Source organism: Mya arenaria, chromosome 13 (genome assembly GCF_026914265.1).
Source record: "Mya arenaria isolate MELC-2E11 chromosome 13, ASM2691426v1".
Classification (NCBI taxonomy): domain Eukaryota; kingdom Metazoa; phylum Mollusca; class Bivalvia; order Myida; family Myidae; genus Mya; species Mya arenaria.
In genome coordinates, this window is record NC_069134.1 from 11,396,730 (window position 1) to 11,424,129 (window position 27,400).

General features: G+C 34.5%; 1 protein-coding gene and 1 long non-coding RNA gene across 6 annotated transcripts in view; one reads left to right on the forward strand and one right to left on the reverse strand.

Annotated features, from left to right (window-relative positions):
- Positions 1–25,763, reverse strand: part of LOC128213925 (inositol hexakisphosphate kinase 1-like) — a 29,985-nt gene extending 4,222 nt beyond the window's left edge. The window contains exons 1-6 of one of the 5 annotated variants that reach the window (XM_052920040.1): positions 25,708–25,763; positions 18,162–18,285; positions 13,914–14,040; positions 3,380–3,629; positions 2,567–2,742; positions 5–180 (exon numbers count right to left, since the gene is read on the reverse strand). In XM_052920040.1, the coding sequence (XP_052776000.1) occupies positions 5–180; positions 2,567–2,742; positions 3,380–3,629; positions 13,914–14,040; positions 18,162–18,285; positions 25,708–25,718 (864 nt within the window). In that variant the 5' untranslated portion in view covers positions 25,719–25,763. Of the gene's footprint in view, positions 1–4; positions 181–2,566; positions 2,743–3,379; positions 3,630–13,913; positions 14,041–18,161; positions 18,286–18,576; positions 18,726–19,222; positions 19,350–25,707 lie in introns of those variants that run through there. The other 4 variants (XM_052920044.1, XM_052920043.1, XM_052920042.1 and 1 more) reach the window with 4 other exon arrangements.
- On the forward strand, positions 5,579–8,029 carry LOC128213927 (uncharacterized). Its single transcript, XR_008257830.1, has 3 exons — positions 5,579–5,633; positions 6,027–6,124; positions 6,456–8,029. It is a non-coding gene; the product is annotated as an uncharacterized LOC128213927 (long non-coding RNA).
- Positions 25,764–27,400: the final 1,637 nt, after the last annotated feature.

Consider the following 27,400-nt stretch of genomic DNA (forward strand, 5'->3'; position numbering starts at 1 on the left):
TCACCTGCATGCCAATAAGTCTGAGGCCCACATGGCTGGACGTAGTGCTCTCACATTTGCGTGTTTGGCTGAGTTTCTTTGCCTCGGGAGCGTCGTCTCCATGCTGCCTCGTGCCCATCTTCAGGTCCAGGATGCACGGGAAACGGAACTTGGCTGCTACATTCTCCAACAGGATGTACTCTAGGTGCAAATTAAAAACATATTATATTATAAGCAATATTTCCCCCATGAACATTTGAAGTGACATTGGTGATAATGGGTTGGGTCATGTAGGGGTGTCTCCTCTGCTAGAAAACTGTTATTTCCTGATAGAACAAGAGCCGTCGTAAGACAGCGCGCTCGACTACGCCGCTTTGACTTAGAATACAATAACGTATAAAATAATACCAAGTTTGGTCTCTTTATGTCAAACCTGACTCAAATTATTCGATACATAAGGTGACTTTGATGCTGCCCTCCCACCAGCCCGCCCAAACAATGACACAAGTCATTCAAATAACTTGATTTTCCATTATGAAAATGTGGTTAAGAATATACAAATATGCCTTTCAAAGGAAATTAAAAAAAACATAAAAAATCAAAAAAATCAAGGGCCATAATTTGTATTTAGGCTTAAAATGGAGTTATGTTTCTTGTTGTAAGATGGTCGTAAATAATTAGTAATTTAGTATAAAGTAATTTTTAAAAGTGCATTTAATGAACGGTATAGATTTTTTTTTTATTAAAATCCCAACTTGCCCTTAACTTTTACTTGCCTAAAACTTTGACCTAAGTCAAGCAGGGGCCATAACTTGTATTAAGGATGTGGAGTTATGTAACCTCATTGGGTGATGGTCCTGAACAATTGTGTGAAGTATTAAGTCCATTGAATGAAGGGTATAGAAGTTATTAAACAATATCCCAACCTGCCCTAAAACTTTAACCTAAGTTCCATAGTCAATCAGGGGCCATAATCTGTGTAAAGAATAATATGGAGTTATCTAACCTCATTATGTGATGGCTCTGAACATCTGTGTGAAGTATTAAGTCAATTGAATGAATGGTATAGGAGTTTTAAGTAAAAATCCCAACTTGCCCTAAAACTTTAACCTAAGTCGATCAGGGGCCATAACTTGTATTTAGGATAATGTGGAGTTACATAACCTCATTGTGTGATGGTCCTGAGCATCTGTGTGAAGTATTAAGTCAATTGAACAAAGGATATAGAAGTTATTAATAAATATTCCAACTTGCCCTAAAACTTTAACCTAAGTTCCATAGTCAATCAGGGGCCATAATCTGTGTAAAGAATAATATGGAGTTATTTAACTTCATCATGTGATGGCCCTGAACAACTGCGTGAAGTATTAAGTCAATTGTATGTAGGGTATTGGACTTCTAAGTGAAAATCCCAACTTGCCCCAAAACTTTAACCGGACGCCGAAGCCGACGCTGGGGCGAGTAGTATAGCCCACCTATTCTTTGAATAGTCGAGCTAAAAATGTAAACATTAAAATGTATTTATAAATAAGTCCCTTGTACATATTCAATTCTGTCTTCAGACTCAGACTCAAAAATGTGAATTTGTAAACTAAACAAAACATCATCAATATCATTCTTTTTGATAAATATTACAAATCAAAGGTTAAACTAATTATTCAGTCATTCAGCAGTTTTAATCATCAAGACTTTGCTGATTCTTATTAAACAAGATATTAAATTATTTGCACTTTTAGTCTTTACCAAGACTCTAGACGTTAGTGAATATTTGCCGATGGACGGCTGCCCGTAGCCTGCAGGTGAAAATATAATACACCCTGTTATATGAAAGGGCATAATTTTTATAAAAATCCCATAGAATTTCTTATGACATGATACTTTTTCATAAGGAGAAATTCTTTCTCAGAACTGTCATAGCACATTTATCTTTTATGAGTAAACTGTATGGTGAAGGTCAAATACATAAACCTATATTCACAATGCATCACATCAAGACCAGCTCTTCAAACCCTGAAAACACTCATTGACATTTAAAGCTACAGTTACAGATAATGTCAAACAACAATATTGAACATTGCTCAGTTTCCTCAATATATTGGAAAAGATCAGCATTATGTCATTTAAATGCAGCTTTTTCCATCACTAATGTAGTTGTTGTTCAGGAAATATAGCGTTCTCCTGCAACTGGACTAATGCACTGTCTAGCCTTGGTGACAAAGTAATTGCCCGCGTTTTAACTTGCAACTAGGAGACCACTTGGAGCAGAAATTTGACATGTAATGAAATACACTTGTCCAACAACAAGAGCAAAGAAAACAAGGATGATAACAGATAGTCCCAATGCTGAACATTCAGTTAGAGTATGAGGGATTGACAGATCAACAGAATCCTGTTAAAATTGATTAAAAGCCGTTTATATCCATTTCAAGAGTATAAATGCCAAAAAAAGTCTGAATCAATTCCAATCAGGATGAATCCTGAATTTTACCATCCCTGAAGGCAATCATCACTCAGATCAGAACCATACGTTTCAACTTGTACATAAACTTTAAAGGTACAGCTAGTTATATCTCATAAGTCTACATACTCTTCAAGTTTGAGTCCTCGTTATATTTCCTCATCTTGGCCACCTCTCGTTTGTGACACTTAAGGCTCCACGGATTGAGGCCGGCGGACTTCTGGCCAGACTTGTGGTCCGGGGAGTTGAACAACGTGTCCAACTCCGTGCTCACCTCGATACTCCCGCTACGTAACAGGCGAACACTGCAATGACGCAGGTGGGCTCAGTAAAGGTATAATACAATATAATTTGGTCACACATTCAAAACATCATAAACAAGAAATACATTTTTATAATGAAATTGAAATCAATTTCATCTCAGATCTGCTAACAACAAAAAGATTTGTTCAACATAAAAATAAGTTCATGTCCTGCCATATTTTATAGACAATGTCAGTGTCCTTGAAAATTTTGTTATTCTATCAGGTGTGACCTTGAATGTAAGAAAGTTGTTTGTATTATGATATTATTATTTGTATTGACAGATTAACTCTCAAATATGTTTATGCAACAGTCAATTGTAACCATGGCCATCCCCCTGGCAATATGTGTACCAAGATTCAATTGAATACCTTGTACTGTTTTCGAGTTATGGCGAAGAGAAATATTTTTCCACAACAGCAATGACAATGCTGACAACACCAAGGCTCTCACAATAATCAGAATGGATGAGCTAATACAAGTCAAAGTTTATTGCTATTTGCAAAATCTAAATGGTGATACAAAAAATAAATACAGTAACTGTAAATAGCAGCAAAACTTGATTCTTTTATAATAAACACTCAAACAAAACCAAACAGATAAAGCAGCATACAAAAACCAGCCACAATTGCAATATACCTGTATGCATTATCACTGCGTCTGGGGTGTTTATTCTTGGAGTGTAACTCAGGGCTCTGTGAGGTCTCAGTCTCACTTCCGCTGGAGTTAGGCGATGTACCCCGCTCATACGGCTTGGGTGAGGACCTCTGGAGCCTCTTGCCTGCCCGCTGCCTACCCAACGGGCTCACTGAATTATCCCCGTTGAGTGGATAGCCCATCAGGGTTATCTGCCCATCGTCATCTTCCTGTAACTCCACCTCCACAATGCCTGCCCAGAAAACAACAACACATACAGTACATGTTTTTTCACATTTACACTAATTTCTGATAGCTGTTGAATAAGGGCCGTATTCAATAAGGAACGGAAATTGAACTTAAATTCAAGCTCAGAAACTAAGTGTTTTGATTTGCCTGCATATCTAGCTGACCAATAGGCTGAATGGAATCACTGAGGCATGTCTAAAAATAAGGATAAGATCAATATTGAATACTGGGCCTGCAGGACTATTTTGAGAGAGGCAGTAAGTAAGGATTTTTAAAGACTAATGGATGACTCAGCACAAAACCAGAGAACAAATTATTAGTATTCTCTAATTGTTTTTAAATTATTTATAGATTATAAAAATTGTCTAAATAACACCCATCCCATATATTTGACTGATATCTGTTACCATTTTATTATTTGAAATGCAGTACTTCATATATAATGGAACAGTCTGGAATCTTTGATTAAATGATAATTAATTGTCAAAGAACAAAGCTGTCTCCCTGAAGGCATAATGTCTGCTTTATATCCATGCAGCTTTGTTCATTTCATAAATAACAGATTATCATATGCCCTTCCCTAAATTTGCCACCAACTTCCACCAAATGCCACCCAAATCCATGGCAAATGGGTGGCACTTGGTGGAAAATGGGTGGCACTTGGTGGAATATCAAGAATTCCACCAACTGCCATGAAATTTCCACCCAACTGGAGGTGGCAGTTGGTGTAAAATTGAACTCAGTTTTTTTTTCATGTGGCACTTGGTGAAAAAGTTGGACTTAGTTAATTTTTCATATGGCAGTTGGTGAAAAAATGAACTTAGTTAATTTTTTGGGTGGCATTTGGTGAAAAAAGACTTAGAAAATCTCAAGAGTTCTGTAAAATGGAACCATTACTTATCATGATGGAATAATAATAGAATTTACGACAGTTGCTGTTCATGCTGCTGTTTTAGCATCATTACATATGCTACTATTTAAAACTAACTGGTAATGTTGCTCAGGTTATACTGATGATGATTACGATGTTGGTGGTTCTATTGATGATGATTATGATGTTGGTGGTTCTATTGATGATGATTATGATGTTGGTGGTTCTATTGATAATGATTATGATGGTGGTGGTGGTGGTGGTGGTGGTAATTATGCTGATTGTGGTGGTGGTGATTATGATGATTGTGGTGGTGGTGGTGGTGGTTGATTTTGACAATTGCGTTGTTGTTGGTAGTTCATTGTGGTGTTGGTGAATATGATTGTGGTGGTATTGGTGATTATGATGATTGTGGTGGTGGTGATAGTGATCATGATGATTGTGGTGGTGGTGACAACAACATGTTGTTATTGATGATGATGATGATGATGATGATGATGGTGGTGGTGGTGGTGGTGGTGGTGGTGGTGGTGGTGGTGATGATGATGATGATGATTATCATGATCATGATAATGATGAGTTAAACTAAGTTTTCTGTGTACATGTGCTCTGTTGCTATTTCCCCGAAGGTACAGGGATGCATTAATGTTTGATTTAAACTCGGAATGACCTCTCTGCTGGAAAATCTCCTCAAAATATTTGAATCTTCTGACAGTTACTAGCATTAATTTTGTGGAACTTTGAATAGTGAGAAAAAAAATTGTGCAGTTTTGTTTAATAAAATGGATTGATTATAAGGTAAATGTTTTTTTTTTATCATATTAACATCCAAAAAAGATCATGACTTATCATTTTATTTTATTTTTACACATATTAGGCTCTTTGTCTTTGTTTAAAGTTTGACTAAGAGATAAGCTTTATGCATGTACTGTCAAGTATGTTTCACTTTATTCCAAAATAATTGACAAATACTCAGTCAAGCAATGTACTAAGTTTAAAAATTATCATTCAGTTTGTACAATGAAGTTGAAGATGTATAAAGAAATGTTATACACATTTTTTCCAGACAACCCCCCCCCCCCCCCCCCCCCCCATAAGGATGACAATGTACTTGGACAAGATTCTAAGACCTTTTTGGTAAATATTTGAATATTACAATAACTTAAATGAAGACTGACCTCATAGTTTTATCATATTTTATTAGCTTATACTTATTTAAAAGTGCTAAGTGCTATGAAGGGTGAGATAAACAATATTAAATGCCAGTCAAGAAAGGATGTAGAAGATGTATATGATCTAAAGGGTGTGTGTGTTTTTAAGAAAAATCGTTATTGGTATTGACAAAGCCTTGGTGTAATTCATGTTGTTGGCTGCATGATTTTGAAAAAATAAAGATATTAAAGTGAATCTTGGTGTACACATGTTTCCAAAGACATTTGTAGAACAAATTGTAGAACAAATAACATTCTTCTGTGAGGCATTTACCCTGTTATATTGAACAGATTTATTAAAATAATCACTTTTTTTCAGAAAGAAATATGAATAGGGGACTTCTATAGCAGAAGAAGTATAGCCAAACTTGCAGAAAACAACAACCGAATGACTGCATCACTAAAGAAAAGAAACAGGTTATTGACATTTCAATATTCAAAATACCAAAACTGGTAGTTAAATTAACTTTTTACCTGTATTGTCATTGCTAATACAACAGACAAGTGCTCTTGTAAAACATATTTGCAATGATTCAATGTATGAGGCTGAATTCTATAATTAGTTATGGTATATCATTTTGTTGTTATACTTGGTATTAATCTGGCTAGGCCCAAAGCTGAAGAAACTTATTTAAGAGTATGTTTTTAATGTTGTCATTTTATTTATGCATCTAATTTTGAAATATATTTTGAATAATGATAGCTAAAATGAAACCTCCAAAATAAATAATACTAAAACTGTTTTCAGGATTTCTCCAAATGTAGAAATGCAGACAGCTCTTCACCATCAACTGTGATCCTTTGTAATTTTGTGTACATATGAAACTAAATGACTGCACAGAAATGTTTTTTGTTGTTCTTAGGTTGTTGTATGCATACTTCATAAATCCCATGATTTTATTTCCACCAAGTGCCACATAATTTCCACCAACTGCCACATTGGCATGGCATTTGGTGAAAAAAGATAAGAGAAACTGAACGTGGCATTTGATGGAAAATTGTTCCAATACTCCACCAACTGCCACCTTGGGGTGGCATTTGGTGAAAAATTTGCCACCAACTGCCACGTGGCATTTGGTGGAAAACGTTCCAATACTCCACCAAGTGCCACGTTGGGGTGGCATTTGGTGAAAAAAATTGCCACGTGGCATTTGGTGGAAAATGTTCCAATACTCCACCAAGTGCCACGTTGGGGTGGCATTTGGTGGAAAATGGTGAAAAATTAGATCAAAGTCCCATTTTATTCTGTTTTTCATCTTTTTACACCAACTGCCACCCGTTCCAATACTCCACCGACTGCCACCCATTTTCCACATCCAATTCGTGGCAAATTTAGGGAAGGGTGCTGCAATAAACAACAATACTGTCAACTCTACACTGGCAGCTCTTATAATTTATTATGAAACGATCATTAATGTTGCAGAGTGCAGACATATTACACAAATGAAGGAACAAACGGTATTAGAAATAGTTCTGTGTCAGCAATTTTCTCCAACTGTAATAAACTACGTACTGTTCTATGATTAACTGAACAAAACATTGTGATCAGCCAATATACATATACATGTGCTGCTGTACCAATTCTGTTTTTTATTAAGCTGATATGACAACATACTTTATATTAATTAAAGGCTGTAAGTAACAAATTATTTTTATGCAAAGGGTTTAACTTAGTATACTCAGAAATAGTTAAAAACATATTGTAAATAAGGAAGTCCATAATTATATGCAGTGTACAATCAAAGAGCCACTTCATGCTCAAATATGAAACACGATAAGATTTTAAGCATAATGACTGCAGTTGCTAAGTCTTCACAAAACGGAAACATCCACTTTCCCCAATAGAATACAGCGTAAACTAGGTTTCATTTCCACACAGTCATGTACATTTGTTTACATTAAGACTTTGGGGTCAAGTTCAAAAACTCGACTCTGTTCTATGATAAACCTTTCCTGTATAAATACAATGCTAAAAGCTTCTAAGTGACATTAAATTAAGAAGAAGATAGAACCTTTTCACTTTCACCCCTCAAATTACATAACAACACATGAATACACACATCCATGTCTCAGGGAGATATAGTAAATATGCAGTAATATCTGTAACATGCCATGAGGGAATGATAACAGGAACAAATATAGGAACACCAGTACTGTAAATAAGTCATAACATGCTATCTTGGTCATACAGTTAGCCCCAATATGTATTACAATGTTATTATCATATAGCTTGCCAATTTCATCTGTTTTATTATAACAGAAATGCAAAACAATCAATTCCCTGCCACATTTCCAGGGGCGTAGCTTCCTTTAGGCACTGTAGGCACGTGCCTACACATTTTTGAGAATGAACAAAAAAATAATAATTCAAAAATGCATTAAAAATTGAATGGTGAGGGGGTAAGGGGTATAGTGTCGATCTGTAGCGAACCAATCGAATATGAAAATAAATGCGTATTTAAATAGTTACACTATTTAAAAAAAATATTAATCAAAGGTTTTCAGAGCTTGTTCGAAGTACTGTGGTAATGAAACTTCCAAGCAACCAAGGAATTAACATTAAAATTGTAACTGCTTGACATGGTCGACCAGGACCCTCCATATCCATTTATTGGCGGTTCTAGCTTCTGTGCCACTGATGACAAAACGAAGCGACGTTTTCTGACTGAAACCTGGTCGTCTTGTCTGTCCTACCCATTTCGATCATTCCGGTATGCCTACTGCATTTCTGTGCCATAATTTTAAATTTAATGCGTCTGACCTTGAACACTAATAATATTATAAGTATCTATCATGTGTTTCTGGTACTAATAGAAAAATCCGACCCGTGGGCACACGCATAAGCCCGTAATGAGGCTTACCGAATAACCGGCCACGCAGCGTGCCCGAGGGTCGGATTTTTTTTATCCGGACCGGATAAACTTGATATATATTTTTTCTTGCATATCTAAAATAATATAAAAAATGTGGAAAAATTGACGTAGAAAACGCACTTTTGTTCAGTTCACCAAAAAGGGCTTGCGACGTTGTTTACTGACGTCATCAAGCGCAGTAACTTTAAATCACTATTGACGTCAAATAGTTCCTCGCGTTTTTACGATTATTTAGTTTTAATTTTAATTAAAAGTCTTGCATACTTATATATTTAATTGCGCTTGATTGAAATGGCATAATATACTTTTCATAAACCATACAATAAAAAAAATCAAAAGTGGCGCGTTGTTGCGCGTGACTCATCTTACATGGGGGATGTAAGATGGGTTTTTCCAGCACTGGTCACAAGACCGGAATATAAGTATCTGTCATGTGTTTCCGGTACGGATTGAAAAATCCGACCCGAGGGCACGTACGTAAGCCGGTAATGAGGCTTGCCGAGTTACCGGCCTAGCAGCGTGCCCAAGGGTCGAATTTTTCGATCCGGACCGGAAATACATGATTGATATTTTTTCTTGCATATTTAAATTTATTAATTTGTGGAAAAAATGACGTTGTAAACGAATTTATGTACAATTACACCAAAAAGCGCGTGCGACGTTGTTTACTGACGTCATAGAGCGCAGTAATTTTTAATAACTAAAAATAGGGTTTTTATACGATTATTTATTTTCAATTTTAATTAAACATCTTTCACACATATATTTGTTTGCGCTTTATTGAAATGGCATAATATATTTTTTAAATATGGGGTATGGGGTATGTCAGATGGTTTTTCCAGCACTGGTCACATGACCGAAAACACACGTCCGGTATTCAAGAAATGCACGTCCGGTATGCAAGAACTTGTCATCGTTGGTTAAACGTCATGAAAATGAAACGTGCCATATTAATGCTTCCGCTCAAGCTAAAAGTTATCAAGACATACAGTTTAAAAAAAATGAGTCTATTAGCAAGAAACTGTCGGACTCCGCTAGGACAACAGTGGAGAACAACAGACATGTCTTGCATAGAACGACTGAAATAATAGTTCTCTGTGCAAAGCAAAACATACCACTACAAGGGCATACAGAGGAAACTAGTAATTTCTACGCAATACTTACTGCATTTGCACACAATGAAATTCTGTCGGAGCGCATAGCTAGAGCACAACATATGCCAAGTACACTTTCCCTGACAGCCAAAACAAACTCTTTGACTTGGCATTTGCACTGAACAGGTCAAGGAAAGGATTCTTAGCGAATGTCGGAACTGTCCATACTTTGCAATAATTGTAGATGAAGCTACTGACTAATCAACTAAAGAACAGTTGTCGCTCTGTGTCGACAGTAAGAGAGGAAATTTGGGCTTCGTTCAGTATGCCTCTGTCAAAGGAATTGAACTTTGTTCCAATATTATGTCATTTCTACAGGAAGCCAACCTTGATGTCTTAAAAGTTCAAGCGCAGTGCTAAGATGGGGCATCAAACATGTCGGGGAAATGTCGAGGAGTTCAGGCTCTTGTTTGTGAACGATCACCGCATGCGTACACTGCAACGCCCATTGCCTGAATCTCGCATTGGTTCACAGCGTTGGTCCACAGCTCCAACATTCTTTGTGTTCCAACAAATGGAGAAGCGAACGAAACTGCGTATTTTGTGCGAAACAAGGTGGTCGAGTCCCGCCGATGCACTGGTGACGTTCAAGAACGCATTTCCCGTTGTAGTCCATGCGCTTGAAACACTAAATGAAGGCGGAGATGACAAAGCAGGGCAGTATCTGGCAGGGATACTTTGCTTTGGCTTCATTTTAGCATTGATAGTGGCTGAACATGTGCTTAGTTCCAAGGTTGCATAAACAAACCAGCAACAAGAGCACCGCGAAACGGAGCATTATACGCCCAAAGAAGATTCGGCTTGAGGTCTTTAATAAACATTTAGGTTATGCTAGTATACTGCTTTCTAGGTGTGAAGTGTTTACAACAAAGGCTTAAACTTCCAATATTGAAACTTTAACGGAATTGCTAACGCCCCCCAGTGAAATTAGCCTTTGAGGTACGGACCTGGAAAGCATGCTTGACAAATCCTTTTAATGTAGAGATGATTTGTATAAAGTTATTTGAAAATTGCTTTAGTAGTAACCCAGTTATGGCCTGGACATGGAATTGCTAACGTCCCCCCCCCCCATGGTGATTCTAGTGTTTGAGGTATGGACCTGGAAACTGCGCGAGACACATCCTTTTAATGTAATGATGCTTTGTATAAAGTTATTTGAAAATGACTTTATTAGTGACCAAGTTGTGGCCAGGACACGGATTTGCTAACGCACCCCCATGGTGATTCTAGTCTTTGAGGTATGGACCTGGAAATTGCGCGCGACACATCCTTTTAATGTAGTGATGATTTGTATAAAGTTATTTGAAAATCGCTTTATTAGTTACCAAGTTATGGCCCGGACACGGAATTGCTAACGGACGGACAGACAGACGGACAGACGATGGAGGCCATAATATAATACGACCCTTCGGGCGTATAAAAAGCAGATAACGATATATTGCATGCAATTGGTGAGGCTAAGGTCGTCATCCAGCTAGTGAACAATGAGCGAAACGACCCAGATGTGTGAGGCACACTCTATGAAAAAGCTACAAATGTTGCCGCGGAATTTGATAGAGCTGGTTCGAAGTAGTGTGGTAACGAGACCGAGAGGAGCTGGTAGGCAAAATCACCGCGCTACCCAGGATGTGGATACAGTTGCCGACTATTGGAGAATAACACTGTTCAATGTAGTCCTCGACCATTTGATACAGGAAATGGAGACTCGCATTTTAAGCAATGAACACCGCTTCGCGACACAGTATCTTCTGCCAAACCGATTGCCAGGTCTACAAGATGGAATGACTCCTACCATATATGCCGCATATGGTCCATATCTCCAGCATTAATTTGAAGCTTTTGGTAACGAAGTTGCGAGGTGGTACCTGTATATCGCCAAGTGTTGACCGCCTCGGCTCCAAGATACGCTCCAAAAGACGAGCAAAGATTTGTTCCCGTGTATTTATAGCATTCTATTCATATTAACAAGGACATGGACGTCGCTATTATAATGTTATACTGTGAAATCCTTAATGTTCGTGGGGCATTAATGTTCGTGGTTTTCGTGGGTATGGTGATCCTCGAATTCAAGATCCCACGAAATATAAACCCTTTATTCACTTTTTCAATTGCCTTGTTACGTACATACTCTAGTATATTATTTACAGAGGTCGCAGTATATAGTGTTTAAACCTGTCTCACTGTAAAACTTACGATCATTATTCTGTTAATATATTATAACTGCCTTTAACAAATAATGAACCAAATCAATTAAATGTGTTTTATGCAGCAAATGACAGTTATAAGCACGTGTTTAAACGTGTGCTGTTAATGAAAATCTCCAAGTTTACAAGATGTGCGTGATGAGTGTCTGTACTCGATTTTTTTATTTAATGAAATAATTAATCGATTACTAGTACATTGAAGGTTACTAAGCACCGAACGTGACAATATACGCACCTTTTCGGTGTTTTCACAGTTTGCAAAATTATTAATTGGCATTCAATGGCTTCCCCTATCTGTATTTATGATCAGGGTACATCTTCTTTTATTACCTTTATTCCCTATTAAATCGATAAGTGACATGGGTATATGCACTAATTGGCATGTCGTACCACATTAGCGAGTGTCATAAACCGAGTGACGTAGAAGACGGAAATCACGGGCCAGCGCGTGGATATTATGCAGACGATCAAGGACGATCGCATCTTCGATTTTTTTTTCAAAAATGAAAATCCACGAATTCAAGTACCCACGAAATTGTTTTTTTTCGGCAAACCACGAAATTTCATGCCCACGAACATTAATGATTTCACAGTATATAACATTTGCTTTGAGGAAGTGCAGGAAGCTAAACTTTTTCTGAAGCAAGTGAAGCCGGCCTATGCTACAAAAAGTGTTGGATTTGTACGATTTCTACGAACATTGTAGTTCCGGTTTCTTAGTCTGATTACTTTTATTGACGTGGTCGTTTAATGTAATAAATATATTCTGAATACAGAACGGAGAGTTTTTCAATTAGCGTTAATTTATTTTTTGTTGAAAATTTGAACTGCTGTATGGAATACTAGTATACTTTTCAGCTTGGCAAAAACTGAAAAATTATAAAATTTATTTAACTTCAAAATATGCCTCAAAAATGCCCCAAAATACAGTTGCGGTGTTAAGGATTTCAATTTTTTTACAGGGGGGGGGGGGGGGGCATGCCCTGACTTTTGTGCATTTATACTTTATAAAAAAATTACTATAATAATGCTACTAAATAATAATTTGTTTCATTTTAAATGACAAAATTATTGATGTTCATGAAAATGCTATAAAAAAAATTATTTCGAACATTTTATAATTTCAAACAATTTATAAAAACAAATTGCTCCATTAATTTTCAAGATTTTTAGTGAAGATGTCCTCTTTACTTCTAGAAAACAGAAATATGAAGCAAAATAATCATTGCTAACAATACTTAAACACATAATAAGACATACTTAACTATGCTTGGAAGATGAGTTTTCGCATGTAAAGTAGATTTATTTATTAAAAAGGAAAAAAACAGAAAATTCTGAAAAAACAAAACAAAAAAAATCTCAAAATTTCTCTGTATACGCGAAAACATAATTTAGTGGTCTCTAGCCGTTACAGTGCAGATCACATGACTAACTGATACCTGGAACCATGAGATTTATACAGTGTCTTTCACTGGTGGATATCCACAAAACAATACAAGTCATGTTTCCTGTACTATAAATCATTTCTACAACATGCCATTTCTTAGCCCAGTTACATCAAAGCCAATGTGAAGTATCATGTCTGAGTACTCTGTAACCAGGATGATTGTTTTTTTTTCTCTTTACATGAAGGCTGTCTGCTTTCAATGCCAATAGACAAAAGGATTTTAGTCTTTTCAGATTAAGTATTAAAAATGTAACTGATTAACAAATTTCCTTTGCAATTTTTTCAAGTCTACAACGCCAATGATAATCAGTTTTGATTATCAAAATCACATTTTTGTATAAGATAATTGTATTATCAGACAATAAAATGTGTCATGGATATCTTGAACAGGATTTCAATTATGGCCAGGGTTAAAATTGTCTTTGTTTCTGCCAGGAAACAACATCAAGGCTATGAGAATTCAGCATATCCTTTTCTTAGAAAAAACAGGCAAGTTAAAAATACTTATTAAAGAGTAATAGAGTTTACCTCTAAAATCGGGGATGAATTCTTTGAGTTCGGCTGGCAGGGACTCGTAGAACACAAGTTCCCTTGCAATAAGGGGTTTACATAATGTGGTCTCGTTGAAACGTAGAACACAACTGTGTCCCCCAACCTGAAACGAACACATATGATTAGTATCATGTTTGACAAATATACATGCCCATACTACAACAACTTTTAATTCAACGCTTAATATTTGACTGTTCTGTATTGGAATCTTGTTACATTGATTCTCATAAAATAGTTTAATGCTTATTTTATTGTATTTACTGCCACAGCAGGGGAACAGAGTTGCTGTTTTAATGCTTAATACTGCCCAAAACTCAATTTAACACTACAACATATTACAAACAGTACCATCATTAAACTAATGCAAACTTATGCATACATGTATATGCCAGGCAAGATAGAATAGACGGGGTGACATCGATTATTGCACGCTAAGCTTTCGTTTTTAATAAAAAGCAATGTAACTGATGCTGTAGTGTTGGTAAAACAAAAAAGTAATAGCCTGTATTGGGATTATAGCACAGCTCTGATGGCCTCGTAGTTAAGCCTTGGCTTACGGTTTAGAAGGTTGCAGTATCCAAAGCCGCATCATATTGAAGTCATTTTATGTTTCTGTTGAAGTTTATTTTGATAAGTCAATATAGTAAATGGGTATGTTAATTTATTTTGAATATATAAATATGCGAGAGCTGGGAAAATAAAAAAAAAATTGAAAAAATTGTTGGGGAAGCTCTTGAAAATCTCTCATAACCATTCCAAACTCCATTGTTCTATAAACATCCTTTTTAACACTTAAATTGTGTTAGTTCCTTATCAAGAAACTGCATTTTTTTTTTTATTGTCTTCTATTGTTAATAAGTCTTTGCGGCATTGCCATAAAGCATTCTTTTGATACCGTAAAAAATAACTCCCCTTATTTTGTAAGATTTTAAACTTAAACTTTAACCTCAGTTACATTAGTGCACCTGCTACATTATGGCTTGGGTGTAGGAAATTTTCCATTGTCAATCAGAACACACACAACTTTTATCCAAAGAAGATTGGCACATACGGCCAAGTTGATAGTTTCATTGTAATCATCAAATAGATGAGTTTTGTAATTATTTACAAATTTTATGTTAGTTGTCGCATACCCCAAAACCTCCAACACTCCGAAAATAATCATCAGATTTTCAAGATTTGGCATATTGAATCCTAGAGCATTCAAAAATGTATACACACATGCTAAGGGGATTTTGAAAGGTACTAGAGCCATCACAGGAGTAATAAGGTCTCAAATTATAGCATATTTGATAGGGGTGCAATTTAAAGGCAGTTAATAATTTCTAAGTATACAAAGGGCCATAAATAAGACAATATTTTATAGACATGAATTAAATAAGTCACACAGTTTTTTATTACTCTGAGGGGTAAACCAGATTATTGTGTGATTCTTTAATACCGTTTCCCCTGCTGAAATCACTCCCTGGTTTTTGGAAAATCTTAAAATAATAACATTTATTTATCAATGTTTATGCTATGTAAAAATAAATGCCATTATTCAGTCATGATATAACCAAACATTGTCAACAAGGCAAATACGAATGTTTTCTTGTAATAAGCTAACTTTATGAATGCAAAAGGTAATGTTTTAAAAGGTTTTATATTATTTTCTGCAGCATTTCACGGAGCTGACCCCTCTGAGAGTGGCCGCGTTCTTATTCTTCGGTCTTCTGATAACCCTGCAAGGCCCTAAAATCCAAATTCAATAGAAGGCAGACAGTCGACAAGGTCACTGTGTTGGCGGCGATAGCAAAAAAACAATGAAGGGAAACAAAAAGTGGGTCTCACACCAGGGTGATTACTTGTTGATTGTAGTGTTGGGAATCGGTTGCAATTTTACTATCGATGATCGGTTCCACTCAAGTAACCGATTATCGATAGTACAATCGGTTTTTAAAATACTAGATAGTACCTGAGTTGTAGTTTTATTCATGTACAGTATTAAACTCTTAATCATTATATGCATATACCTTATGTCTATGATTGAAGTTATTAAGTGTTGTTGTATAAAAAATAGTTCATTTTCTTGCTCATTGTGGCTTTCATCAGCCATTTTGTTAAAGATAACATCTGAACACTAACTAATATTTTTTTTTATTTTTTTTTTTTCGATAATCGATTATAACTAAATACTATCGATTGTCGCAGATTTCAGGCCCAACCAATCGATTTTCGATTATAATCGATCATTGGAACATCACTAGTTGATTGTACTGTATAAACAAAACCCTATAATATGTCATCATTTTTATGTATACAAAGAGCCATAAATGTGACAATGTTTACGCATTAGTTACATTACTTGTCACAAAAGAGCGTATTAATACTGTGAGTTAAGAAAGTATGAATTTGATATCTTGAAAGGCTAATAAGTTATTAACAAAATAAATAAACAAGAGCTGTTGTAGGACAGCCACTCCACAGTTATATAAAGTGCAGCTTTGTCTTAGAAATGAAAGCATTAATGATGTTATATGTGCTTGTCAAACACAATAAAAAAAGAGCTGGATAAAAGACAGGACACAAGGGGCCATAATATGTATTTAGGATAATATTGAGTTATGTAACCTAATTTTGGGATGGCTATGAACAAATGTGTGAAGTATGAAGTCCATTGATTGAACGGTATTTGAGATCTGAGTTAAAACCCCAGGTTGCCCTAAAACTTGAACCAAACAAAGTCGATCAAGGGCCGTAATTTGTATTTATGATAACAAGTAAAAATGCCAACTTGCCCTAAAACTTTCACTGGACCTAATGCCGGGGCAAGTATTATAGCCCTCCTTTTTCTGGAATAGTCAAGCTGAAAATGTTCATGGACGAAAAGACAGACAGGGAGAATACAAGTTTTATAAACGGACACACACAATTTTTTTGCAGGGCGCTAAAATTTGAAAGAAGAACTTAAAACTTTGTTTGTAAAAGTTTGGAAATCTTATTTCAGTTCCAAAATATGAATGTCAAGAGCATTCTATAAATATGAAAATTTGAAGAATACGTCTACGAAGAAGTTTTTATAAAATTATTAACAGTGGTTACTTTTTATCTTATTGCCTTGATTATCAGTATCAGTTGCTTGTGACATGTACTCAATATATTGAAGACATTCATAAGCTACAACTAAGAGATATGAACTCTTGGCAGGCATTTCTATTTTCTTTGACTGAAATTGAAATGCATGACAATATAGGTTGACATTCCATGCACTTTACCTGCATCTGCTGACTGCATATAAACTATCATTTGCGGACACATTGAATATGATTTCTACTCTTAGCACAGATGCAAACTGCATATACAGAAAGCATTCACATTCAAAGACAAGCCTTACATTCAAATGCATGGTCACTTCTTATAATGATCTGACTACCACAATTCAGCACTTGGATAATCTTATTCAGTTGTCGAAATTAGCAGTAGGTATATGCACTAATAAAATGCTTTGTGGGTTTCCTCAAATTCTGAATTTTATACAGCAGGGCTGGTAAAAAAACAAATATGCAAAGCATTAGTGTAAGAATTCAGGCTTGTTCATCATTGACTGCCTATTTTTAGTGAAATATATGCAAGTATATATCCCAGCACAAAGGATGATTGGAAATAAAGATGAAAAAGAAAATACTCTCTAACAGGAAAATTTAATGGTCTTACTTTAAAATTGGATGGCTTTGGATTGATGTTTTTTCTATCATATCATTATTCTTAATTGAACATAACAGGTAAAACCTACTTCCTTTTTCAATGTGTCAAGTTTCCACCAATAAAAGGGTCCCACCCTAATAATAAATATAAACCCTAATATAATTCAGTGAATTTTTTTTTGAATTATTTTTACCGCCTGTGCCTTGCAAATTGGGAAAAAAATGTAGCCTTTGAGAAAAATACAAAATCAGGCCAAAATAGCAAATAATTTAGTGGCAAATATACAATGTCATGTTATAACTTTTGTATGCATACATTATGCTGTAAAAGAGAAACTATTGTCAAGATTTTGTTTATATTTCAAAAAATTCATTGCCTTTCAATTCATGAAGGTATTGGACATTTATCAAATTGGGAAAAAATTATAAAATTTTGGAAAAAATGGACAGTTTTTCCAAGGGAAACAGCATTTAAAAGGCTTACAGTAAATTGCACACAAAAAAATCACTGTAATTATACCCTAATATATAATGTTAATACCTGATGAATAAAAGGCTGAAGTTGGACTGGTTCTGATTCTACAGTGTTGTCTTGTGCGTTGCTGTACTCCGGCATTCTGGCGTCCTCGTGATATGACGTACCGGCCGTCTCTATATCCACATAACTGAAAATAAACAGTCACATAGGATTAACTAATGATACTTTACAAAAACCTTTATATAGGCAAGATAGCAGAGTCAGTTGTGAGAACAAGCCAAATCTGGATTTCCACATACTGTTCACTTCATAGATCAAAAATGTAAACATCTTTAATCCTGTTAAAACTGACTCATCCTTTCCGATGAATTACTGACTGATAAAGCCATATAACTTTCACAACTACATTAATCCAGCAATAACTCCCGAATTTTTGAAAAGGTATTGATTTATACCAAATTAAAATAATTTTTCTAACATGTAAGACTTCTTCAATCATTAGCAATTGTTTTTTGTACCATCCACCTTTCTGTATACTTTTTCCGATTATGAATTAATTTAAAGCTTTAGAAGTACATATCAAGTAACTGACTTCACCGACAAACAAAACATGATGACAAACAAAACTTGACATGGGCAAATGAGACCATAAAATTGTACGGACAAATCAAATAGAGAGATCTAAAAATAGATTTTATTAAACCAAATGAGGATAACAATACCTAAGATGTTAACAAGTTGAATAACAAAATGAGTAATCATTTATTATTTATTTACAAAAGAAAGATTGATATAAAAGAAGCAATTTCTTATAAATAGAAGAAAAAGTAATGAAGAAAATAAATAACAAACCCATAAGAAACTCTTATACATTTAATTTTAATTATGTAAATTAAATACGATTATCCATTACAAATTAGGATATAAAAAATATTATAAATCAAACAAAAAATCACCAAATTACAGTGTCAAATAAAATGACACATTAAACACATTTTCCAAAAGAATAAGATGAAAGTAGGATAAAATATTGATAAGTGAAAATGCACAATGTTGGTTTCAGAAAATAAATACATTCAGGACATATAATATAGTACAATAGTCATAAGAATTGAAATACTTACAAGACCCAAACGGCCAAAATATAGAGAATCTAATAGCCAAGATATCACAATACTTATTATGACAATTTTCTGATGTTATAACAGTATATAGAGAAATGTGATAATGAATTATTCAAGTGGATGTCATAATGCACAACTATGACATAACTGTTACTATAGATATACCATTTCATGACTGGTGTTGACATGATTATGGGCGGAGGGGGCATGTAGACAGTGTTGTTCACAAACATGCATGTACAAGATAGAACATGATAAAGGCAGTTCATTCATTCAAATCCAAAAAGTCAGATAGTCTTCAAAAAAGCATTAAGTTATTTAAAGCTAACTTTAAGCTCACCACTTTTATTCCCAAAGGGTCATACTGATAGCACTTTAAAAACTGCATAATATTTATGCGTTAGTAGTATCTAAAAGAAGATCAATTATTCTAGTGGCAAGAAGTGAATCCATATTATACTCTGACCTTTTTAACCCACCATCATTAACAACTCATGCACTATCCATAGTTCTCCAGAAATTGCCAGACCTCCAAACCCACACTCTAACGCATATTTTCTACTGACATACTACTACAGCTAAGAAATACACTTGGAAACCAAATCCAAATTTGTACACAAATTATAGTTCCTTCTAACTGACAAAAACCAGAACATATAGTTCAATTGCATTATCATCATACACAGTTAAGTTTTTATTAGACAAGTTCAACTATGTCTTTATGCCGCTACCTCTAAAAAATGAATATAATAATAATAATATTAATAATAAAAATAAAAATAATTATAATTATAATAATAATAATAATTATAATATGTGCCTGTCAAAAGCTATAAATAAAGTCAATTTCAAAAGTAAACAAGAAACATCGCAATGCGACTAAAAAACATGTTTTCAATGATTGACAGATAAACTTCAGCCTTCAATGTGGGATTCAATTTCAACTGTTGTTTTTTTTCTATTTTGAGTATAAGGCCCAAATGCAATCTCATGAAAGTCATCTGTAAACTCTTCGAACATAACAAGTCAGATCACAATATGTCAACTCTAATTAAAGTTATTCAGTACCAAATGGTTATATATTTTTAGTAACAGTGACATTGACCTTGACCCTAGGGGCAATGCCATGAAAGGTATCCATAAACTCTTCATATATATTAAGTTTGCAATATTTCTACCCTAACTAAAGTTATTCAGTACCAACTGTTTTTCTATTTTTTGAAATAGTGACCTTGACCATAAGGGCCCCAAACTAACTTCCATGAAAGGTCTCTATAAACTCATCCTATAAACCAAATTTGGCACAATATGTCAACCATAACTGAAGTTATTTAGTAATAACCATTTTTCTATTTTTAGTAACAGTGACCTTGACCTCCACCATGACTCTCGGGGCCCTGAACACAACCCCATAAAAGTTCTATAAACTCTTCCTTTATACCAAGATCGGTTGCAATATGTAAAACCTAACTAAAGTTTTTCAGCACCAACCATTTTCCTAATTTTAGTAACAGTTGCCTTGACTCTAGGGGCCCCAAATGCAATCCCAGGAAAGGTATCCTTAAACTCTTCCTATATACCAAGTTTGGTCACTATATGTCAAACTAACTAACACATTTCGATACCATAGGTGAGTTTGACGCCGCCTAACACTGGCCTGTCTGAGCAACCGATGTACATAATAACAATGACGTACATAATTCTAATAACCAGGTTTCACTTCGTAAAAACCTGATTAAAAAATTCCCTGTCGGAAGCAAGAAAACAATGGAAAAAAAGTCAATCAAGGGCTAGAATTTGTATTAAGGGTTAATATGGAGTAATGTAACCTAATTGTAAGAAAGTTGTCAATAACTGTGTGAAGTATTAAGTCCATTGAATGACAGATATAGAAGTTAATTATAAGTAACAATCCGAACTTGCCCTAAAACTTAAACCTGACACAATGTGCCCCAAAACTTTTTTATTAAGTTTGTAAGTCAACAGGGGGCCATAATTTGTATTATGGATAATATGGAGTTATATAACCACATTATGCGATGGTCCTGAAGAACTGTTTGTAGTACTAAGTGAATTGAATGAAGGGTATTGGGGTAATAAGTGATAATGCCAAGTTGTCCTAAAACCTTAACTAGACGCCCATGCATGGAGGAGTAGTTAACCCTCCTTATTCTTCAAATAGCTAAAATTGTGAGTAATTGACAGCTAACTACCATTAGTATCTGTTGTTTTTGTAAACAAACAGACACAACATCAGAAAAAGCTGTACCAGCAAACTCAACAAACATAGAAATATCTTCTTGCCTGGGACCAAAGTAATTTCAATTCGTGATCTTGGATTACCTTACAGAACACTTCTAAGCTATAAAAATACTAAACCATGAATACTCAGCAGCATACTAATTTATATCAATTTAATAGTTAGGTAAAGCAAAATAAAATAATGCAAACAACCTTCTTTATTACGGTAAACAAATTAATGTCCTAATAGAAATCTGGTGGTTGCTTTAGTCAGAAGCTTTCCTGATGATTAAATCAGAATCTGTTTGGCGATCACGTTGGCGGTGACATGAGTGTAAACACTAATGACTATATGAAAATATCATTTCAGTTCAATGCAAAAAGTGTGAGCAGGAGCAGTTTACTTCATGTACATTGTTCCAGTAAAAGCCATTGTACAGAATGTGGTTCAGTTTGTGTATACCACGTGATAAATTGCGTCATAGCTGCTACGTCGGAAGGCAAAATATTGCTTCATTATTTCTTCACCATTTTAAATGAAACATAGCGCAGCCTACGCTCTTTATGGGGCCCAATCTTCAGTCTTTACCCGTGTTTGAGAGTTTAGTTTCTTAAAACACTTTGACAAACCATTTCAAAAAACGCCTGTCTGACAGAGCACTGTCAAAACATTATTTTGGAAACAGGTTTGTCGAAGTGTTTGAGGAAACTTATCATCTAATTGAACTCCGGTAATAAAAAGAAGGCGGAGCTCTTTAATCGGCATACACTGCTCTTTATTTCATTTAAAATAGTGTAGTAAAAGAAAAGTTATCTGTGTTTCAAGTCTTCATTTTAAGCAAAATGTTGCCTTCCGACGTAGCATATATGACTTAAATTATCATGTGGTATACACACACTGTTATTGGTCAACCTTCTTCAGATGGTGGAAAATTTAGTCAAGAATTACAAGATATGACCCCATAAACATGGTTTTACCTATCAGAGTGCATCACATTGATTTTGTAATAAGAACTAATTTCCATGGGTGGTAATTTCATATCCTGCATGATACTTGAACTTCTCTCACTTTTTAACCTGCAATCAATTAATCAATGACTTGAAAGCAATACTTTTACAATGTTTATTTAAGTACAACAGCTATTTCCTTTCATGATGTTAATCTAAATATCATTTATTCATATATACATTACATTTCATTGTTTCAAACATGACATAAAGTATTTGATCTAAATGCTTATTTTTCGTTTTCGATAAGCTCTTAGTAATATGACGGGTAAATATACAGTATGCATGGGTGTACATATTGAATGCAAAATTTGAAAGGTTGGTTCAATCATTATAACCAATCATCTGTAAATAATCATACAACTATATAATATGTATAAGTAATGTACTTTTTGAACATGTATTATTTATATTATTAACTACATTGTATGCCATGTCACTTATATCATATGTTAAATCACTGAAAAGTGGAATAAAAGAGAATATAATATCTTTTAAGCATTATACAGTAAACTCAACAAGTCAGACACACTTCCTGTTTCCCTACGCTGATTTTCGCTTTCACTGGCAACAATAATGAATTTATCGAGTGTCCACATTCTGCAAGAGTTTGGATGTTGTGCCCTCGGAGGCTGATCAGTTGACCATAGAATTACCATCAGGGCATTCTTCGGAGGGGTTAACTCCACAAAAAACACTGCGAAAACTTGATAAGAATCTCCGTTAAAATCAATATGTGGTTTGAATAAAAATGTCAATAGATTATGATTGCTAAATGTACTGTAAACTGCTGTTCTGGTTTTTCCTCTGCCCTTTATTTTTCACATCCACTTCTGAGAAAATATTTGATAAACTTATAATTATTACATTTTGCATGGAGTAAGCAGAATGCAGTGGTATTTGCCCATACATTTCAGATCATGATTTTATATCTTGTTGACAATGATTGATTATCATGACTGATTAAAGGCATTTTATTTTGATATGGTATAAACATTGATAACTGCATAACACCCAATAAAGGCTATGTTACTATCTAAAGATTTTCGGAAAATCACATTTTAAGGTTAGGACATGGTTCAGATTCACATGAAATGGCTGTTTTACGATGCAATAAAAACAGAGGCAATATTTCAAATATTTCAATGATTCAATTGAATGTTTATTATCAACAAGTCAAGACAATATTTGATTGGTGTTTACACAAGCATAAAGACAAACAACACTAAGAAACTTATGCGACTAACAATGTATGTATACGGTAAGGATAAAACTGAATAACTTAGAACAATAAAGAATTATTTCTTGCTTATCTAAACAATAGCATCTCATCGAAGCAGAGTTCCTCTGCTGGGTCATAAAATCATATTTAAGTGCGCGGTAAACAATACACTGGGAGGAACTCAGAGGGATTTCAGCAAGGGTTCACCCTCGGAGGAAACCCGCAAACATCGACTTATCTCTTGGAGTGAAAAAGGTCTAATTCCTTCAGTGTACTGTAACTAGACTGCTTTTGTAAAATATGAATTCTACAAGTTTTTTTTCTTCTTTTTTATCCAGTTGTTATCTTGTTCTATGTACTACTTATAAATATTTTACATTTCTTCATACTTCATTTGAATGCACTTTTATTCATTACAATATTATTTGAGTATGGTATGCTGAACCTGGTGTTAATGACTACCTGTCAAGTAAAAATTTTCAACAAATTACAACCTTCAGGGCCTTATTCATAAATTTTTACTTTTTTGCAAAACTTTGGTTCAAACATTCGAACAAACATAATACATGTATACACATTTTTTAAACATGTCAGACCAGAGTAGTCAAAATTGTCCAACATCAGCCTACAATGACCAAAACATAGGTAAGACAATGTTATTTGTTATTTCTGAACCCATAGTTCCTCTAACTTGTTATTCTAGTATTTTAACAAGGATTTATATACAGTCTCCATAGCAACCTAGTAAGATGCTGATGATGCATGACTGAGGACAACTGATCACAATAGTAAGATGCTGAGGATGCATGATGACTACGACTGATCACATTAGAAAAATGCTGGTGATAAAAAACAGACTATGATTGATAAAATTAGAAAGATGCAGACAATACATGGCAGATGAGACCTTATCAAAATAGCATGATGCTGATGATCATGAGTGACTACCACATTAGCAAGCTGCTGTTGGAAATGTCATTGATGTTGGGCTAACTCTTTAGCACAGTTGTCCACCTGCGGACCTACAACTTAGGTTAAGTTCCCTTCTTTGATTTGCTGGTGCTTGAACTATTATCAAAAATAAGGCTAAAAGAATTCATGCAGGGATTTTCCACCTTCTTTAACAGTGGCTCATAATCAGCTTCTTTCCAATTAAAAACAACAAAATTAAATTCCCAATTTTCAGCCATTTGTTTCCCATAAATTATCAAACAAATATTTATATAAAATAATCATGGAATCATTACATTGTGTGTGCTAATATTATAGTTGTATTTTAAGTTGTTTGTCAAACTTCCATTATTTTGAAGAACTGAGCATTTAGGCTTCAAATTTCTGCTATTTTAAAGCATGTACGCCTTTAAGTTTCCAAAATTAAAAAGGCTGGGCCACTTCCAAGTTCTGACAGAAAAGGCTCTTCTGCTTTCAATAAAGACATGTTGTCTGCAGCCAAAGGCGCATTGGAAAAGACGAGAGTGAGGCCCTATCGCACAACATTCTTTTATTGTAGGTTCTGTAGGAAGATTTGGCAGCATCCACAGACCTTGGGCTTCATAATTGTTTCTTTAAGTATTGTTTAATTGCATTCTCTCACATCAGAATACTATCAAACACTGGAAGATGTTATAGGTCAAGCCAAAATCCAGCCATACTGTACAGTCACAGGCAGACCATCATGAACTCAAATAAAAGAAAATGGTGCCTGCAAATCTCCTCTTTCAAGTACATTACTTAGACTTTTAAATCATATTTTATCATCATATAAATTCAAATACTCGCATAAATCCGGATTATATAATCACATTTATTCTTGTTAGAATAAAACGACTTTTCAATAATTACCCCACCCACTTCACATAGCAACAAACACTGAAACAGCTGATCCAGAACTGGCATCAAACACTTATTATTCGCTCTTCAACTGATATACTTCGATAACTTATTTCTTATACCTTAATACACAAAGAAAATTACACAAATAAAGTTAAAGCTTTGAAGAATTTCACTAAAATACCTTTTTAGCATAAATATTTTTCGTCGATTTCAAAACGTCTGGTGATGTTGATTACGAAGGGACATTACGCTGCAAAAATAAACTAGCATGAGTTAGCTCGCTTGTAAGAGGCCCGACTGCAAAATTTTAAATGGAAATATAGGTTTTCACGGCCTATGGCCACCTACCTATAAACCATAAATACATGCATGTGGTTCATAGGTCCGTGCTTTGGCAAAATCTTATCTGAAAATATTGTTGAATAGCTCCTTCCATTACAATTAGAGTACTGTACTGTATATGGACCATGCACAACTAATCTAGTTTAATATTAATACAATATAAACTGGGAGTAATTAAGTTTGTTATTGGTCCCGGATAAAGATTACGGATTCCAGCCGTAAACTTTGCTCCTACCAAATAAGCTCTCGGACATTTCGACCCCTCGAAAAATAGTGAAGAAATTTCAACACATCGAAACCATTGGAGGTCAACTTGTGACCCCTCGACACTTCGATCCATCCATTGAAGATATTTCGACCCGTATTCATTTGGACACTTCGACCCCTCCATTAAAAACATTTCAAGTCCTACCTCTTTGGACACTTCGACGAAAATAATAGTGATACTAGTTATAAAAGTAAACGTATACTGGTATGTTTGATCATTTCGGTGTTCCATTTTATTATAAAAAAGACGTGATGTGTTGTTGACTTGCTTTGAACTATATGATAATTATGAACCAAGATTATATTCTTGCATTCAAACGCCAGTAGTATGAGGAATAGCCCATCATGGTTATATAGATGGATAGGTACTTTTCATTCTTCCATCAAGGCAGAATTTTTTACCATAATTTACATTATAGTTCATAAATTTGTACAGACAGTATGATGTTGAAACATGTCTAAACAGACATATCAAAATGTTTTGATTATTTTCATAAATCTATAGATTGATAGGTACTTTTCATTCTTCTATCAAGGCAGAATTTTTTACCATAATTTACATTGTAGTTCATAAATTTGTACAAACAGTATGATGTTGAAACATGTCTAAACAGACATGTCAAAATGTTCTGATTAATTTCATAAATCGTTGTTGTCCATGCTCATTGGTCGTTGTGCTTATGAAGTCGCACATAATTTATATTATAGAGATATATATCTCATTCAAATACTGTTATTTTTGCTAAATTGTACATTTTTAAAAATGATGGAATGTTTCCATTGCAACCTTTTCTCAATGAATGCAAATGTACGAATATTTATTTTTATTTTATTTCATGTCCCCATTCAGTTATACTGTAATATCAATTTCATACTTGACTACTGTTGGGCGATTCTTTAAAAAGGATATGTCTGTACCATTGGTAATTTTATAACTATACTTGTTTCTATGTGGTCATATATCACTATAATGACTTTATATCAGGCATTTTTATTATAACATTAAAATAAATCACTGAAATGAATATTCTTTAATTGTTATTTATTAAAACACGAAAATTGGTAATATTATTTGAATTTGGTATTGATATCAAACAAAGATAATTGGTTACCATGGTAAATGCAGATTCACCATTCTCACCAATGTTTTGAAGTTGCTACTTGGTAACTTTATGTTCATCGTAACATTAAAGCCAGAAAAATAATTAAATGAACCATGACATGTTTGGTTTATACAGTATTTATTCATATGCTATTAGTATATC